This window comes from Rattus rattus, chromosome 18, assembly GCF_011064425.1.
Source record: "Rattus rattus isolate New Zealand chromosome 18, Rrattus_CSIRO_v1, whole genome shotgun sequence".
Lineage (NCBI taxonomy): Eukaryota > Metazoa > Chordata > Mammalia > Rodentia > Muridae > Rattus > Rattus rattus.
In genome coordinates, this window is record NC_046171.1 from 49,095,986 (window position 1) to 49,113,328 (window position 17,343).

General features: G+C 37.0%; 1 protein-coding gene across 1 annotated transcript in view; it reads left to right on the forward strand.

Annotated features, from left to right (window-relative positions):
• Window positions 1-17,343, forward strand: part of Ascc3 (activating signal cointegrator 1 complex subunit 3) — a 274,305-nt gene that overhangs the window by 141,675 nt on the left and 115,287 nt on the right. Inside the window, exons 22-29 of the mRNA XM_032888665.1 lie at window positions 780-956; window positions 4,686-4,911; window positions 6,473-6,627; window positions 9,374-9,472; window positions 10,604-10,772; window positions 11,277-11,497; window positions 15,140-15,225; window positions 16,717-16,883. Coding sequence (XP_032744556.1) covers window positions 780-956; window positions 4,686-4,911; window positions 6,473-6,627; window positions 9,374-9,472; window positions 10,604-10,772; window positions 11,277-11,497; window positions 15,140-15,225; window positions 16,717-16,883 — 1,300 coding nt within the window. The remainder of the gene's footprint in view (window positions 1-779; window positions 957-4,685; window positions 4,912-6,472; window positions 6,628-9,373; window positions 9,473-10,603; window positions 10,773-11,276; window positions 11,498-15,139; window positions 15,226-16,716; window positions 16,884-17,343) is intronic.

The following is a 17,343-nucleotide window of genomic DNA, read 5'->3' on the forward strand; positions in this document are numbered from 1 at the left end:
TATAGTATTAAAACTATCAAATGAATCAGGGACAGTAGTCCATGCCTTTAGCCCTAGCATTTAGGAGACAGAGGCTGAGGATCTCTGAGTTTGAAGCCATCGTGTCTCTATAGCAAGTTCTAGGCAAGTTACACAAAGAGATTATGTCTCAGAGAGTTGTAGGGGGAAGTAGGAGAGAGAAACTATTAAATAGTATCAGTCAGTAGCTTTTGAACTATTAAAATGCAAAGTTCATTGAAGAAAATACAAAATACGTGCGTGGTTAGATTTAAATTTGAATATTTCTGCACTATCCGTATTTTAATTTAATCTCATTAACAGTAAAAACTTCAATACCTTGAACATCGTACTTCACAACTTTAAGTTGTGAATGTGTTATGCCTTATAAAAATATGTGACTATAGTGAATGTATTTGAAGATAATCAAGTTTGCCCTAATCCAGTTGGGCAGAGGTTTAACTCTGATCAAATAAAAAATGAAATCTCATCAACTGAAGGATGATAAGGTCAGATGATTTAATTTTTATGGCATAGCAAATTTTTATATGTCAATTGCAACTTTAATATTATGAATAGTAAGATGTAATTGTGTCAGCTTCAAGATAGATGATTCATATTGTATTTTACAACTACCTTGTGCAAAGTAATATTTTCACCACTACAAAAAGAAAGCATCACAAAGTGGAAGCTTGTACAAACATAAAGTGAAGTTTAATTTGAACAAGAAAATGTTCATTAATTTAACTAAAGTATTACTATAAAAACATTAAATCTTCTAGGTCAGAGAAGAAGAAATAGAAGAATTAGATGCCTTGTTAAACAATTTCTGTGAACTCTCAGCTCCAGGAGGTGTGGAAAATAGTTATGGGAAAATAAACATCCTACTTCAGACCTACATCAGCCGAGGAGAGATGGACAGTTTCTCCCTCATATCAGATTCCGCATATGTTGCCCAGGTAAGAATCATAGTCCCTTCCTATTCTGCTTTGAAGCTTACTGTTGAATATGCTTTAATAAATATATCTCACTCTACAGTTGTTTTGCTAGGTCTCTCTTTGAAAACACATAATCTTAACAGGTATTGTAGCACACAGCTTAGGGGGAGCTCTGAGTTCAAGGCCAGCTAGAACTATATAGTGAAGCCCTGTCTGATTTTAAAAAACAAAACAAAAAACCCTAATGATCTTCTCTGCCACTGATACTTAAAAGGTGAGCTTTGAAAGGCAACTATTCCCTAAATTACAGCTCATTTACTTTTTAACCTCTTAAATTATGGTAGAAAATGAGGTAAAGCACCACAGTTCTTATATTTGCTATTCGCCTTTCTAATAGACAGAGCCCATAAAGCAAAGCATGTATTTTTTTCTCCTAAGTGTTCATTTGTAATATATTTTGAGTAGCGCCTCCCTAAAGTGATAAAAATTGAAACAAAATCTTATTTAGAATGTGTGACTTTTTTGTCACATTACACTTCAGACACACACACAGAGTGAGACACAGAGAGAGAGAGAGAGAGAGAGAGAGAGAGAGAGAGAGAGAGAGAGAGAGAGAGAGAGAGAATATGAATATCTCACTGGTACAGCCCTAACTTACCTGAAAATTAGTTATGTGAACCAGTCTGTGGCCATAAAAAAATAATTTACACAGATCCTCCTGCCTCTGCCTCTCTTTCCCTGTACTGGGGGGGGGGGGTGTACCACCGCTCTTGCCTTTTGTGTGCATAATTTTTTTCAAATTTACATAGAAAAAGAACATTATATGTTACATGAATATTAATGGTCATGAGTACTCAGGAGGGCTTTCAAATAGCTGAAAATGGAAGATATGTAAACATATGAACTCAGGTATATTGGTAAACAGTTTGAATGTATATATTAATTTAATCATTCTAGCTAAAAATCCAGATAATAATGTCACAGATTATATAAAAGGAAAAAAATGTAAACGTTTTCAAGTTCTCCAAACCCCCATGTTTCTATAAGACTCAGGTTTCTGTGACGGTAAGGTATGTCTGGCACTCAGGCTGTGGATCTGTGTTCAGTCTCTGGAACCCACATGCTCTCAGTTGCCCTACAGTGTGTAAGCACACGCGCATGCGCGCACTTGCACACACACACACACACACACACACACACACACACACACACACACACACACACGCTCTCAGGTGCCTATGACATGTACACATACACAATCAAGTACTTGCCTGGTTATGCATTCAAATAAATGTTACATGTTTAAAAATAATGACCCTGTGTCTGTTGTTTGAAGCTGCACGGATCACTCGCTTTGCATCATTATCATCACCTTTATTATGTCATTTCAGATCAAATGTTTGTGCCAGGTGTATATTTTTCTTTTTACAAGAACAAATGGGAATGAAGTAGTAAAATTTGTTTTGGTAGTTATAATCATGAAAATCTTATTTCATTGCACTCGGGAACATAGTAAGACATATTTCTGCAATTTCTAATGAATATCAGCACAATTCACAACTATCTAAATATTATTTAAGAATTTAATACTGAAAAAATAGTTTCTTAGAAACAAATGCCCATTTTCTCTAAAGAGTAAAGATGCATTGGCATTGGGAATATTTAATCTGATTCAGTTCTTAGTATGATGTTGTCTAGATTGAACACTCTTCCTTTTCACCTATAAAAGCCGATAGTTAAGTCAAAGCCCCTAAGTTTTCTACTGTCAAAACAGTCTGCCAATTTTACCCATTTACATACAAATTTGTGACTTCATATTTCTTTGTAGCCTTATAAAATTTTATTGTCCTTATGTAACGTTTTCATTATTCATTCACCAGTTGATTGATGAGTAAACCAGTTCTGTTTTCTGGCACTTGGACAGAGGAACAGTGAATAGGAATGCAAAGCCTCTATAGTAGGATGCAGATTTCTTGGCATATGTCAGTGTAGTGAGGCGTATGGGAGTTTGCTTTCTTGCTTTTTGAGAAACTCCATAATGATTTCCTTAATGGCCACACCAGCTTGTACTTCAACCAATCGTGAATAAGGTTCCTTTCACCCATATCTTCACAACCACTTTTAATTTTTAAAGAGAGGGTTTCTCAGGGTAGCTCTGGATGTTCTGGAACTTACACTGTAGACTCAGTTGACCTCCAGCTCAGGGATCTCCCTGCCTCTGCCTCCCAGCTGCTAGAATTAAAGGCATGGACTACCATGCCTGACTGGCTGCCATTTCATTTGATGACATCAATTATGACTTGGATTAAGTCTTATCCTTAACCAGAGAGGCTCCTCTTTGCAGTGAGCAATGGGGGATGCAGAGACTTATAGCTGTTCAGGGTGTAGAGAATACATGATGATTGGGTGCTCACCCCTAAACAAGACATTCATAGTGCTGCATAGGAAGCTGAGAGCAGGTTGTGGAAGAGGAGGCAGAAGGAATGTAAGAGCCTGAAGATAAGCGAGAAGGCTATGGGACACTTTGTCTGGCATGACAAAGCCATTAAAATCTTGATCTCACAGTAACTGCAGTGCCTCCTTTGAGCTTGAATCAGTCTGGGCCTGTCGTCTATTAAGTAGTAATTAGGGAAAGCCCTATTTAACCCTACACTTTCCTAATGGGCTCTTAGCTACTATTGGAATGGGGGGAAGGGCAGTCGTTGTCTTCAGTGAACCCACATTGGAGCCCACTAGGCTCCATTGGACAGTTCCAAGCCCACAGGCATTTTCATGGTCCTGCTTAAGTTCAGTGACACATGACGTGACTGTGGGAAAGGGTCGTTCAGGAAGAGAGTGTTGATAGAATAGGAGACAGGGATGGTAAGAGTAACCACAGTATACATGTTTGGACTTATCAAAGAACAAATTTAGTAAAAATTACCATTTAAAAATAAACATTTAATCATCTCTAAAGTTAATGATAAAGGAAGGCAACAAAGCAAATGGAGTATTCATGGTAGTTTTTAAAAAGTTATATATGTCAATCAGTTTGGTTACCACAGACCACTGAGCTTTTAAGGTTGAATAGAGTTTTTTTGTTTTGTTTTGTTTTTTGTTTTTTGTTTTGTTTTGTTTTGTTTTTTTTACTCCTGGCAGCAAATAGATGCTGACACCAAATAGGTATGTAATATTGCTCATTATTCCAAGCTTCGGTCTGTCTAGCAGTAAGTTCAGAATATTACTATCAATGACACTTTGTATGAAAACTAAATGAGTGCTGTATTTGTACAGCTAGTTATAGTGTTTGTATCATGGGGAGCCACTGGGATTGCGCATTGCACAATCCTCTCACCAGTATTTCCTTGTCACCCTTTCCTCATGAGTTTCTCCCCTGGCTGAAATAAAAATCTTCCTGAATTCGTCTTAGGGACATGTCAGCCTGTCTCTCATATTTTTGCCACTTGAGCAGCCCCTCATCTGCCTTGTTTGCCTTTTGTCTCTTCCTATTTCTTTCTTGCTTAGAGGGTGTGGAGCAGAGCTTCCTAAGAATGTAGAAATAGGCTGCCCTCTGAGGGTTTAGTAAGTGACATGTACACAGTAGTAATGTGACTATTCCCATTCTAAGTGAGAATAATTAAGATTATATAAGGACAGTTGTTCATAATTCAAGTATGTGGCTTGATTTCTCCTTCTGACTCTAGTTGGGATGATAAATTTATTGACATTTAAAAGTGTGTTATCAATCTGTCTTCCTCTTTTGTTCTTCAGAATGCAGCTAGAATTGTCCGTGCTCTCTTTGAAATTGCACTGAGGAAACGTTGGCCTGCCATGACCTACAGGCTTTTGAATCTTAGTAAAGTCATTGACAAGAGACTCTGGGGTTGGGCTAGCCCTTTGAGACAATTTTCTGTGTTACCACCACACATTCTAACAAGATTAGAAGAAAAAAACCTTACAGTGGATAAACTCAAAGACATGAGAAAAGATGAAATAGGTAAGAAAGTAGCAAAAAATCTTTATAGATACATAGATAAAATATATTGGTTAGTATAAAAGTATGCCGTATTTCCAAATTAAGATATTGTTGACAATATTTATGAAATCACTTTTGCCTAAGCTAAATAAAACCATCTTTTCAGAATCTGTTAAGTAACTTGACTAAATTAGCAATTATAATGGAGTATATATATTATTCAATGTTTAATTATTTTATACATAGACTCTTACTCATAAATGATGAGAATCATTTGAAGATGGCCATTCACAATTAATTCAATATTAAATTAATTTAAATAAATTTTACCATATATCAGTAGTTTTATGTTTTTTTATTTTTAAATTTTAATATTATGTATGGCAGCTGAGTAGCCAAATAGTGGACCACTAGAAATCCTCTGCATTAGCAAAGTTAAAACAAATAAGAATTTGTTAACGATAAGCTTTGAAGTTCACCAGAGTTTAGCAATCTTAATTACACAGTCCACATTTTTAAGCCCAGTTGATATAATTCTGTCCATAGAATTTGTGTTCATTTTCCACATAATATTGAAAAGTTCTTGACACACATATTTCTGTGAGCTTTAACTTTTTATTGCAATGTATGCACTATAAGCAGGAAGTACTTCATTCCTGAGTAGTGTGGATTCTGTCCCTGCAGGGAGGTGTGCAGACTGCACACCACAAGGACTGCTGCTGTCAGTATCCCAGAGTTATTATGAGAGACTAAGAGCTTTTTTACACTTACAAGAAGATTTTGATAGAATTATAACAGGAAAACATGGATTAAATGAAATGTTATCGTTAAAATGGGAACTTGAGCATATATAGTAAATGTGTATTTTTTAAATAGGATTATCAACTTTAATTTCAGAATTATTTAAGGTTGAATGAAGTATTTGAGCCAACAATGTGTGACCTTCAAAAACTTTAAGAGCTAAGATAATCTTGATAATAGAAAATATACTCTAGTTACGCTTGCTAAAATTAGCCGCATTTATGTATAGTCAGTTATTTATTTTGTAATGTCCTGCTTCCATACATATCTGTTTTTTACAATGATTATGAAAACAAGTATGAGTAGTTAAATTATACTGAAAGATTATAATTTATATCGTACCTTTATATTTTCAGGAATTGGATATGGATGAGTGACTTGTGTTTGATTTTACTGAAACATTTCCATTATTATATAAAGTTCTGAAATAGACCTTAAATAAATGAATGACTATTTTCCCAAAATGCTCCTAATTCCATACTGTGTTTATAAAGTGAGTTAGAAAGAAGTGAGTTTCTTTACAGTTGTTCAGACAGTATCAAGGCTCTGAAGTTTTCAGAACCTTATTAATACCTAAAGAAACCTTCATACTGGCTTCCTATGCTATGAATTGCTAATTCAGGTTAACTATTACAAAATATTCAAACATGCCAGGTCAAGAATGTCAGCTATTTTACATAGCAAATCATAAAACAAGCAGTAAAATCGCCTTCTCTTAAATCTCATTTACAAGTCAGATTATTCAGGTCACACTTTTTTCTATGTGATACTTTCCTTTCAGGTCACATTTTGCATCATGTGAATATTGGACTGAAGGTCAAACAGTGTGTTCATCAGATTCCTTCTGTTACAATGGAGGCTTCCATTCAGCCCATCACACGGACTGTCCTCCGAGTCTCACTGAACATCTACCCTGATTTCTCTTGGAATGATCAGGTAGAGATGCAAAGACCTAAATCCATGTTAGTAGAGACACTCAAGTGTTTCTACTGCATGCTCACCAAACCTGCTTGTAGCTGTCCCAAAGGCATGTGGGAAATCCCTGTCTGTGTCTCTGTCTCTGTCTCTGTCTCTGCCTCTGTCTCTCTCTCTCTCTCTCTCTCTCTCTCTCTCTCTCTCTCTCTCTGTGTGTGTGTGTGTGTGTGTGTGTGTGTGTGTGTGTGTTAAGAAATACATGTCTTAATTAGCAGCATTATACTAGTATAAAATGTGGTATATTGACATGTCAACAAATGAGATCTTTCGGCATCTACAGAATTTGCAGTTTCAACACGTGTTCCTCACGTGTCAGTAGATAGTTACTAGTAGTTAGTTAGTTAGTTAGTTAGTTAGTTACATGTTAGTACTCCCTAAACTGGGCCACACTTTGTGTTCTTCCACGTTCTCCTCGTAAACATTTTCACCGTTTCTACTTTGTCACTAAAGCTAGTCACTAATTTGATATTCTGTTTGCTAACAGACATTTTTAAATATCAGTATTATAAAGTTGCCATTACCTCTTTTTCTTAAACTACGGTCTAGTAGAAAAAAAACACTACATTTTCTTCCTTGTCATGAGTTTCCTTGATACTGAGATTCCTTCCTAAATGATACTCAAATCTAGCATTAGCCAAGATTAATAGATATTTCATCTTTATGTCTCTGAATATGTAATATTGTCATACACAACTCTTGTTGAAAATGTCTTTCCTTGGTTTCTCACATGCTTTCTTTTTTTTTTTTTTTTTTTTTGGCAGTCCAGGCCCTTTTTTTCCTTTGTGTACATTAGGCCATGAATTCGTATGGAATGGGCTCCAGCAGCTCAGGCTCCTTCCCCTTAGTCCTCACAAAGTGGGCTTCTCTGGGTTGCGCAGGCTGGCGCTTCAGCTGAACCCAGGTGCCCTTCTCTTTGGCTTCTTTTTCTTCTGATCGTTTTCCTTCACCCGCTTCAGGAAGCTGTCTCTGCTCTTTGAGTGCTCGATGTGCTCGGTCCGCACATTGATCCTCTTGGCCAGAATCTTGCCTTTAACTTGGTTGTTTACAATGATGCCCACGGCAGGCTGGGTGACATTGTAGACTCTTCCGGTTTTGCTGTGGTAACACTTATGGGGCATTCCTTTATGAACAGTGCCCATTCCCTTGATGTCTACAATATCACCCTTCTTGTAGATTCGCATGTATGTGGCCAAAGGAATGACTCCATGTTTCCTAAAAGAACATATACCGAGAGTACCTCTCCTCTTTCCTTTTGTATTTGTCATTTTGAGTTACTGGAAGATAGCTGCCCCGGTGGAAAGGTCTTTTTTTTTTTTTTTTATGCCCCATACATTGTTTCCTATTTAAAACCCCATATGATTTAAATCCCAACAGTAGTTGGGGCTCAGCACTGTGCATGGTATTTTTAGTGGAGAGCCTGATTCCTGGCGCCACATGAAATAGGATGCAGGCATATCCCACAGACCCAGAACTCAGAGGGAGCTCAGAAAGTAGGGTTCAGACCAGCCTGGGCTACTAAAGATTCTTTCAAGGCAAAGACGTGCCTGTGTTTACCCCTCATCTTATTGTAAGAATCAAGTTAAATATGAATGAATGAGTTTTATCCAGCCATGTGTTAAAAAGTCACCAATCCATGCTTCTAATCCAGTGTACAGTTACATAAGGCACTCAGGCTTTAGAGTCCTAGAATTTCCTAATCTATAAATATGCATAATAATAATGAATATGTATTCTCAGAATTTCTGAGAAAAAGCAATAGTAATACAATTTCGCTTTAATGTTTTTCTAAAGATAGAATTTTATACAAACTATAAAAATATAGTTAGCCTGAAAAATCATGTTTGAAATTTTATGTTTGTTTATGGAATGAATGAGACTTTTATTAATTTGATTCTGGTAACATCCACAATAACCCTTGGGTTAATGCTCTCAGGTAGAATGTTAGTGACTTCAGCATTGGAAAACTGAACTTGAAGGAAGAAGGATAGACAATGTATAATCTTATGCAGTAAAAGATCCACAAGTAGAGTAGATGATCCAGAATGTTTCAGGGTCCAGGATCTTCTCATTTCTGATTTGCTGACACTGTTAAAGTGCTTGCCAAATGTTTTATACTTCCCTTTCCAAATATAACTATTTAGCTGAGCATGGAAACACATCCCTACTCCCTCAGCCTAGAGCGCAGATTCAGCCAGTATTTGTCATGAGCTTTTCCTCTACTTGCTATGAGGAGAATTTCATGAACTGACTCTCTTATGAGAATTAGAATTGTCCAGGGGTTGTGGTAAGAAATGAATATGGTGCAAGATTGGGCCTTGTAAAAGGAATAAGGCTGACATGGATAAACAAAATATGGCCTATTCATCCAGTGAAACATTAATTGACAACAGCAAGGCGTGAAATATTGATTCATACTGAATCAGATTAAAAAGCAAGTCATAAAAGTCTATGATTCCATTTCTTTAAAATATGCAGAATAAGCAATCCGTAGTGAATAGGAATAGGCTGGTGAATACATTTGTTTCCCCTGGAGGGTGGAAAATTATACTATGGCTATAGTTGTGCAGCATTGTAAATACGTTAAGTTGCCTTTTATACTTTAAGCAAGCTAATAAACTATATAATAGCTAGTTTAAAGAGAGGAATGTAGAAACAGCCTATGTCTGGGATTGTGGTACTTATTACAACTGTACTGCTGCTGTTCTAGGTCCATGGCACAGTAGGGGAACCGTGGTGGATCTGGGTAGAAGATCCTACAAATGACCATATTTATCACTCGGAGTACTTTCTAGCTCTTAAAAAACAGGTAAATACATAATCATGTGGCTTCTCCCTTATTTTGTTACCATGAAGAAGAAAAACGTAAAGTAACAGTTTCTGCCTCTTATGTTATTTCTCAGTGACATCACTCCATTAAAGCTTTACTTCTTACCATTTCTGCCTCTGTTGTTCTAAAGGAAGACAGTACTTAAATGTATGGTGTTGGTAAATCAAAGTGATCATTGTGAACTTTAATTACAAGTTTGGTTATGTGCTCCAGGGCTGTAAATAGGAAAAGTCGGTGAAATAAGTAACCATTGGAAGTTATATACATAGAACAGTAAGCCCATTGAATCTCCTAGTGAAAACTCTTTACACATCACTGGTAAAAGAATTAGTGCAGCCCTGAAAAAATGCTTGCAAGTAGCAGTATGCCAACCGCGCAGGTTGTTTTTCTATATTTTGGAATATTTACACACACACACACACACACACACACCTATGTAACAACAATTGATGAGAAAAGAGGCCATGAATTTTAAAGAGAGCAAGGAGTATATGGGAAGGTTTTGAGAGAAGTAAAGGGCTGGGGTAAATGATGTTAATTTTATTAGAACCTAAAAAAATAATCAGAATTAATTTTTAAAAATACTTATTTTCATGCAGTGCCTTTGAGTGATGTTTTGTTTGTAGTTTCATATGTTACTAAAGAGAAAAGGAAAGCTTCATGTTGAAAATCTTATGTGGACATCAGATTTATTCTTCTTGAATTCAAATGTGCTTGTTACAAGCAACTGTGGTGTTTCTCTTAAGCTACTGGGAGACTTAAACAGAAGCATTGGATAAATACTAGCATAGTAGTTAAAATCTTTAAGAACAAGTTAAGTAACTGAGTGAATAATGTTTGGGTAATTTTGATACATGAATCAAAGTGGTAGCCTGTAGGTGTGTGGTAAATAGCCCAAAATGAATATAAACTTTACATAAGAGTCTACTAGGTTCATAACGGGAGTCACACACAAGGCGCTGAAATACCGAAGCATCTCAGCTTTTTAAATTCCAGTGCACTTCTTGTCAGTACAACTTATCTAGCTACTGCTCTCCTAACGGTAGACTACCATGACCTTTATACAGTGGTGGAAGACTCATGCTGACTTGGGACTTTATTTCGTACCAGGTTATTAATAAAGAAGCTCAACTTCTGGTATTTACAATCCCTATTTTTGAGCCTTTGCCCTCTCAGTACTACATTCGAGCAGTATCTGATAGATGGCTAGGAGCTGAAGCTGTTTGCATTATCAACTTTCAACATCTGATTCTACCAGAGAGACATCCTCCCCATACAGGTAATTGTGACTTATTAATTTGAATCATTATATTCCTCTTGCCCAAAATTAGTTTTACTTAATGTTGAAAAGCATTTATGCTCATGCTATTCTTTGTGAAAATTCAAATTATTTGATAATATAGTTTAGAAAGATATTTTTCAGAGGAAATTATTTTTATGTACCTTGTATGTGGGAGTCAAATATGGTTTTTGTTGAATTTGTCTTTATATTTAACATTTATTACAAGCATTTGGGTTTCTCATGAGGTACTGGTGGGAAGTCTTGATACTTAGAGGTATGTAGTAATTATCTCTCTAAATCATTTAAATTCTAAGTTTTATTTCAGTTGATAGAAAAAGACACAGTTGTTTCACAAGAACCTTCCAGAAGAGCATTCATCGTGCTACTTTGATATGGCTAATGGGTTAAAAATATATCACTGGTGTGCAAGAATTAAAGATCCTTTTTGTTGTTTGAATAGTCTCTTAGTGATTTTACAGCAGTCCCCGTTGTGTCTTTCAGAATTATTGGACCTTCAGCCTTTGCCAGTCACAGCCTTGGGGTGCAAAGCATACGAAGCTCTGTATACCTTCAGCCACTTCAACCCAGTACAGACACAGATATTCCACACGCTGTATCACACTGACTGTAACGTCCTACTTGGAGCCCCCACGGGGTCAGGAAAGACAGTTGCAGCTGAACTCGCCATTTTCAGAGTCTTCAACAAGTATCCCACTTCCAAGGTCAGTTCAGAGTCATACTTAAAGTTGATCCAGCATTTCTCTACGCTGGGGCATCAAACCTCCACAGAACCAAGGGCTTCTCATCCCATTGATGTCAGACAAGGCCATCCTCTGCTACACACACACACACACACACACACACAGCCATGGATCCCTCCCTGTACACTCCTTGTTGCTGGTCTCGTCCCTGGGAGCACCGGGTGGTCCTGCCAGCCAATGTTGTTCTTCCTATGGGGTTGCAGTCCCCCTCAGCTCCTCCAGTCCTTCTGCCAGCTCCTCAGCTGGGGTCCCTGAGCTCCGTCCGATGCTTGACTCCAGACATCCACATCTGCATTGGTCAGTTACTGGCTGAACCTCCCAGGAGGAGCCGCACCAGGCTCCTGTCAGCAAGAGTCTCTTGGGAATGGCAACAGCGCTGGGTTTGGTGTCTGCAGCCAGGATGGATCCCCACGTGGGGCAGTCCCCAGATTGCCAGTTTTGTTAACTTGGGTCTTCTGTTTCCTGTCTTTGGTTGTTTTGGCTAAGGGACTGTTGACTCTGCTTATCTTTTCAGGGAAGCAGCTCTTCATTGCACTGATTCTTTGTTGCTTACTTCCATTTCGTTAATTTATACTCTGATTTTTAAAAGGATGTCAGGAGCCATGTAAGAGAGGCAAAGGTTAGCTGATGACTTTCCTGGAGATGGCCCCCTATTTCTGCATGGTCTGTGATGGGGGAGATTCTGAATTGCAAGTCCTTCAGAAAGATCACCTCAGCATTGATTCTTATTGCTGATATGCCTTTTCTGTCCTCGTTAACTTAGTCTTGTAATTTCTGGGCATGAGCCTACCTTATTGGATAGATTTTCTGTAGGTCAACAAAGATGTATTCTCTTGTAGTAATGCTGTAGAGACAAATTGATGATTTCATAATTCTATAATGATTCTCTAGATTATACAGATAATTTTGTGCTCTCTATAGTATAAAAGCTTCAATTCTGTAAAACTTCAGGTTTTGTGGGCTAATTGTACTAGGATGGAAAGCAAATTTGGAACAAATTTATGATCAGTAAAAATCATTCCTTCTAGGATAACTCAAGGATAATATTATCCAGTTCTCCCCACTTGCCTGCAAATTTAGCGAAGTCATTGTTTTTAATAGCATAGTAGTGCTCCATTGTGTAAATGTACCACATTTTCTGCATCCATTCCTCTGTTGAAGGACGTCTGGGTTCTTTCCAGCTTCTGGCTATTATAAATAAGGCTGCTATGAACATAGTGGAGCACGTGTCCTTGTTATATGTTAGAGCATATTTTGGGTATATGCCCAGGAGTGGTATAGCTGGGACGTCAGATAGTACTATGTCCAATTTTCTCAGGAAGTGCCAGACTGATTTCCTAAGTGATTTTACCAGATTGCAGTCCCTCCAGCAATGGAGTAGTGTTTCTCTTTCTCCACATCCTTGCCAGCATCTGCTGTCACCTGTGTTTTTGATCTTAGCCATTTTGATTGGTGTAAAGTGGAATCTCAGTCGTTTTGATTTGCATTTTTATGATGACTAAGGACTTCGAACAGTTCTTTTTTTTTATTCCCCTCCTGGTCCACTGGCGGAGGGTCCCACATCCCATACCTCCCTCCCGTCCCCCCGCAACCCCATCCCCCACAAGGATGTCTACACCCCACCGACCCCAACAGAACTCTAAACTTCCTGGGGCCTTCAGTCTCTTCAGGGTTAGGTGCATCTTCTCTGACTGAACCTAGACGAGATGAATTGTGGGTCAGAGCTTTGACTGTGAGATAACAACCCCATCTCTCACTTGATGCCCTGTCTTTCTGCTGGAGGTGGATTCAATAAATTCCCTCTCCCCACTGTAGGGCCTTTCATCTAAGGTCCCCTGCTTTGAGTCCTGAAAGTCTCTCACTCCCCATGTCTCCGGTACATTCTAGAGGGTCTTTAAGTGCTTCTCAGCCATTTAAGATTCCTCAGCTGAGAATTCTCTGTTTAACTCTGTACTCTTATTTTTTGACAGGGTTATTTGGTTCTCTGGAGTCTAAGTTCTTGAGTTCTTTGCATATTTCAGATATTAGCCCTCCATCAGATATAGGGTTGGTAAAAATCTTCTCCCATTTCTGTGCATTGCTATTTTGTCCTATTGACAGTGTCTTTTGTCTTACAGAAGCTTTTCAGTTTTATGAGGTCCCAATTGTCGATTGTTGGTCTTAGAGCATAAGCCATTGGTGTTCTGTTCAGGAATGGTCCCCTGTACTTGTGTGTTCTTCCCACTTACTCTTCTGTTAGATTCAGCATATCTGGTTTTATGAGGAGGTCCTCGATCCACTTGCACTTGAGCTTTGTCCACCAGTTGAACCAGCAACATTTGCTGAAAATGCAGTCTTTTCCCCAGTGGATGGTTTTAGCTCCTTTGTCAAAAACCAAGTGACCATAGGTGTGTGGGTCATTTCTGGGTCATAAGTTCTATTCCATTGATCTACCTTCCTGTCTGTATACCAATACCATACAGTTTTTATCACTATTGCTCTGTAATGCAGCTTGAGGTCAGGCAAGAGATTCACTTCAAATAGTTGTTCTACGGGAAAGAACACTTAATATATAGTCTTAGGAAATTTCTAGTATTAGCGCAGCAGGTTTAACTCATGCTGTAGTAAGATCTATAGACTATATTGATTCTTCCTAAGTAAAATGTCAAACCTTCAAACAGTATCCTCCATTCCCTACTTCCATCCCTCATCTACATCATTCTACTCAGCCTCCATGGAGTCAGCAGGCTGAAACCAGGAAACTACAAAGAAAGACAAGGGGGAAAGGAATTCGTTGACACTGAACTTCTCAGTACTATTCCTAGGACCTCATATACATAATATAGTCTTTAGAGTTTTCTTTAAATTATGTGATTATTTCACATTGAAAGTGGAAATACTTTTAGATTGTAACTTCAGAAATGTTTAACTTGCTTTTTTGAGGATTTTCCAATTAAGTGTCTTGTCTTTTTTGCATCACTTTACTGTCCTGCTTTTCAATCTGTTAGTTGGTTATTAACTCATAAAGAACACATTGTACACTTGAACAGCTCAACTACATTGCAAGATATTAAAAGCAGTGGTTTGGGATATATAATAGTTTACATTTTGTTTAGATTATCAAAGACCAGTTTGTGGTATTTTCCAAAAAGTAAAACATTTAAAATATATAACTGGTGTCAGTCTACACTAAAACTTAAACAGCTAGTTTTCTCTTCTAAGCTTTAAAATTAGTAACTAAATTTTCTCAGGCATTCCGTGACGCTCATGTAAATTCTATACCAAATAGAGGAAAATTTTTTGTGTCCTTAGAACTTTAATCTTACATAATGTATTATTTTATAATTATTTGCTTTATGTTACACTATAACATCATCATAAAATATCTGATTTTTTAAATACTCTAAAAGAACATGTGTCCTATTTTATAGTAGGATGTTTATGATACCTAGTTGTCTTATTTTGTATAAATATAAAGTTAATGGTATTCTCTTCATTAATTTACAATGTAATATTCATTGTTAAAGGGGAGCTTTATATCTGCATTGTTCTAATTTTGACAAATTTTGTTTTTCTTATTGGAAGATGATATTATGAGTCCTTCTTTCTCTATTTCCTTTTTAGGCAGTATATATTGCACCCCTCAAAGCTCTAGTACGTGAAAGAATGGATGATTGGAAAATTAGAATAGAAGAAAAACTTGGTAAAAAGTAAGTTCTTATTTTGATTAAAATAAGCTTTGAAGTGGGTAAGGAACTAACAAATCTAAAAGCTACATAAATCTGCTTTATGGTCTCAGTGATTTTCATATTTTACTTAAAAGTTTATTAGTATGCTATATTAATATTCCATTTTAAGTCTGAAAATGTAATCATTTAATTACTTATTATGAATACTTTGATTTAGGATGCTATCTTGTCCAAAATATCTTTATTCCAAAAATAAATTATTTATTTTTCTTTGGTATGATTGAATAACTTTCAGAAACTATTTCAAAAGCATTTTGCATGTAATTTTACTCATGGAACAATAGATCTTTGAAAAACAGTTATATTAATATTTAAGTATTTGACAAGACTGTTTATTGCAGTACTGTGTATCAGCAACACCACTGACAAACTGAGTGGCCCATAGTGCACATCCAAGTAAATATTAGTACACATGCAAAATGCAGAATTTTCTGTCTCCACAAAAGAATGACCACAAGGTACTAATGAATCAATGTTTCAAAATATCTGAAACGATGGCTGTAGGACTGTCCACTTTAAATTCCTTCTTCTGTGAATACAGTATTTTTCACTATCACATGTAAAATATAAAACTCGAGACATTAAAGAATTAAGTAGATGCTGTCATTATTTTATTATGTCATTATTATGTTATTAGAGGAACAAACTTTCCCTTTTGTTCTTTGTTCTGAGTCTGAATCTAGATATACAAACTGTTCATAATTACTGAAATTTTCGAATTACCTCTAGACTTTACCTACATGTTCCATCCATACCTCTTCTGCACTTCCGTGGGTAGCCTTTTTTTCACCGTGAAGCTGAGACACACCCCTTTCCCTGAGAAAGGTGGCATTTAGTTGCTGCTTCTGATCTTGTTTATATCCCAGTGAATTTAAGTTTTTCTATGTTACCTATAGAAATTTTCAGTCTAAGAAATTAAATTAATCTTGCAAATAATGCTATTAATTAGTGCTCTAACAAAATAACACCCTAAGTAAACAGATTGTGTTAATAGTGTCCTGTGTGGTGGCACTCTTAGGAAGGCTCATCATTAGCTATGTACTACATTCAAAGTTAGAATGGGTGACAGGAGGAGCAGGGGGACGAGGAACTGTCGGAGGACGGACTAGGAGGGATAGTGACTGGACTGTAAAAAAGAGGGGGGATGAGAGAATAAGATATTTCACTCTGTGACAAGTCAGCTTTATAAAATAACAGACCACTTGTTTTATGTGTAATTTAGCAAAGCTTGACCCTGACATCATGTATAAATTACATATGATTGATTTTAACTTCTGTGTGTTTGCATATCCTTTATTGTGTGCCTTTCCATGTTAATGCAACTGTTTCACTTCAGAAAAGTGAAAGTGGATAACATAGTTTTAAGCATTATAAAATTTTACTTCAAAAGAGAGCTGTTTTATCCTGTCTAAGGTTATATATTTCCTGAGGATCAATTTTATTTTTCTTTAGAGTTATTGAACTGACTGGGGATGTGACTCCAGACATGAAATCCATTGCTAAGGCTGACCTTATCGTCACTACACCAGAAAAGTGGGATGGCGTCAGTCGAAGCTGGCAGAACAGGAGCTACGTTCAGCAGGTCAACATTCTCATCATAGATGAGATCCACCTGCTAGGTGGGTGTCACTGAGCTGAAAATGTGATTTTATAACGCTTACCATTATTTTACCTAAAAATATCTTTAACAAATAATTGCATATGTCTGTGAAGTACAATGTCTTGCTTCATTTGCATACAGTACATAATGATTAAATCTGTCACCAACTGTAGCACATTAGGTCTCTTGGACGTATTCCTCTGTCTAACTGAAGCTGAGCGTCTTTCCAACGTCTCAGTTTCCCCATCCCCCACCAAACCTCTCCCGCCTCCCTCACTCTGTTTTTCCCTTTGTTTCTTTACTGATGATGCAGTCTCTCCTGATGTCTGTCAGCGTGGGGCTCATTTCTTTTACCTTACTGTCGTCTGGTTCATCTACGATGTAACTGACAGGATTTCATTCTTTGGTTTTATAATACTGCATTGTCTGCAGCATTTTCTTTATTCATCTGTGAGTGGACACTGATCATTGCTTGGCTG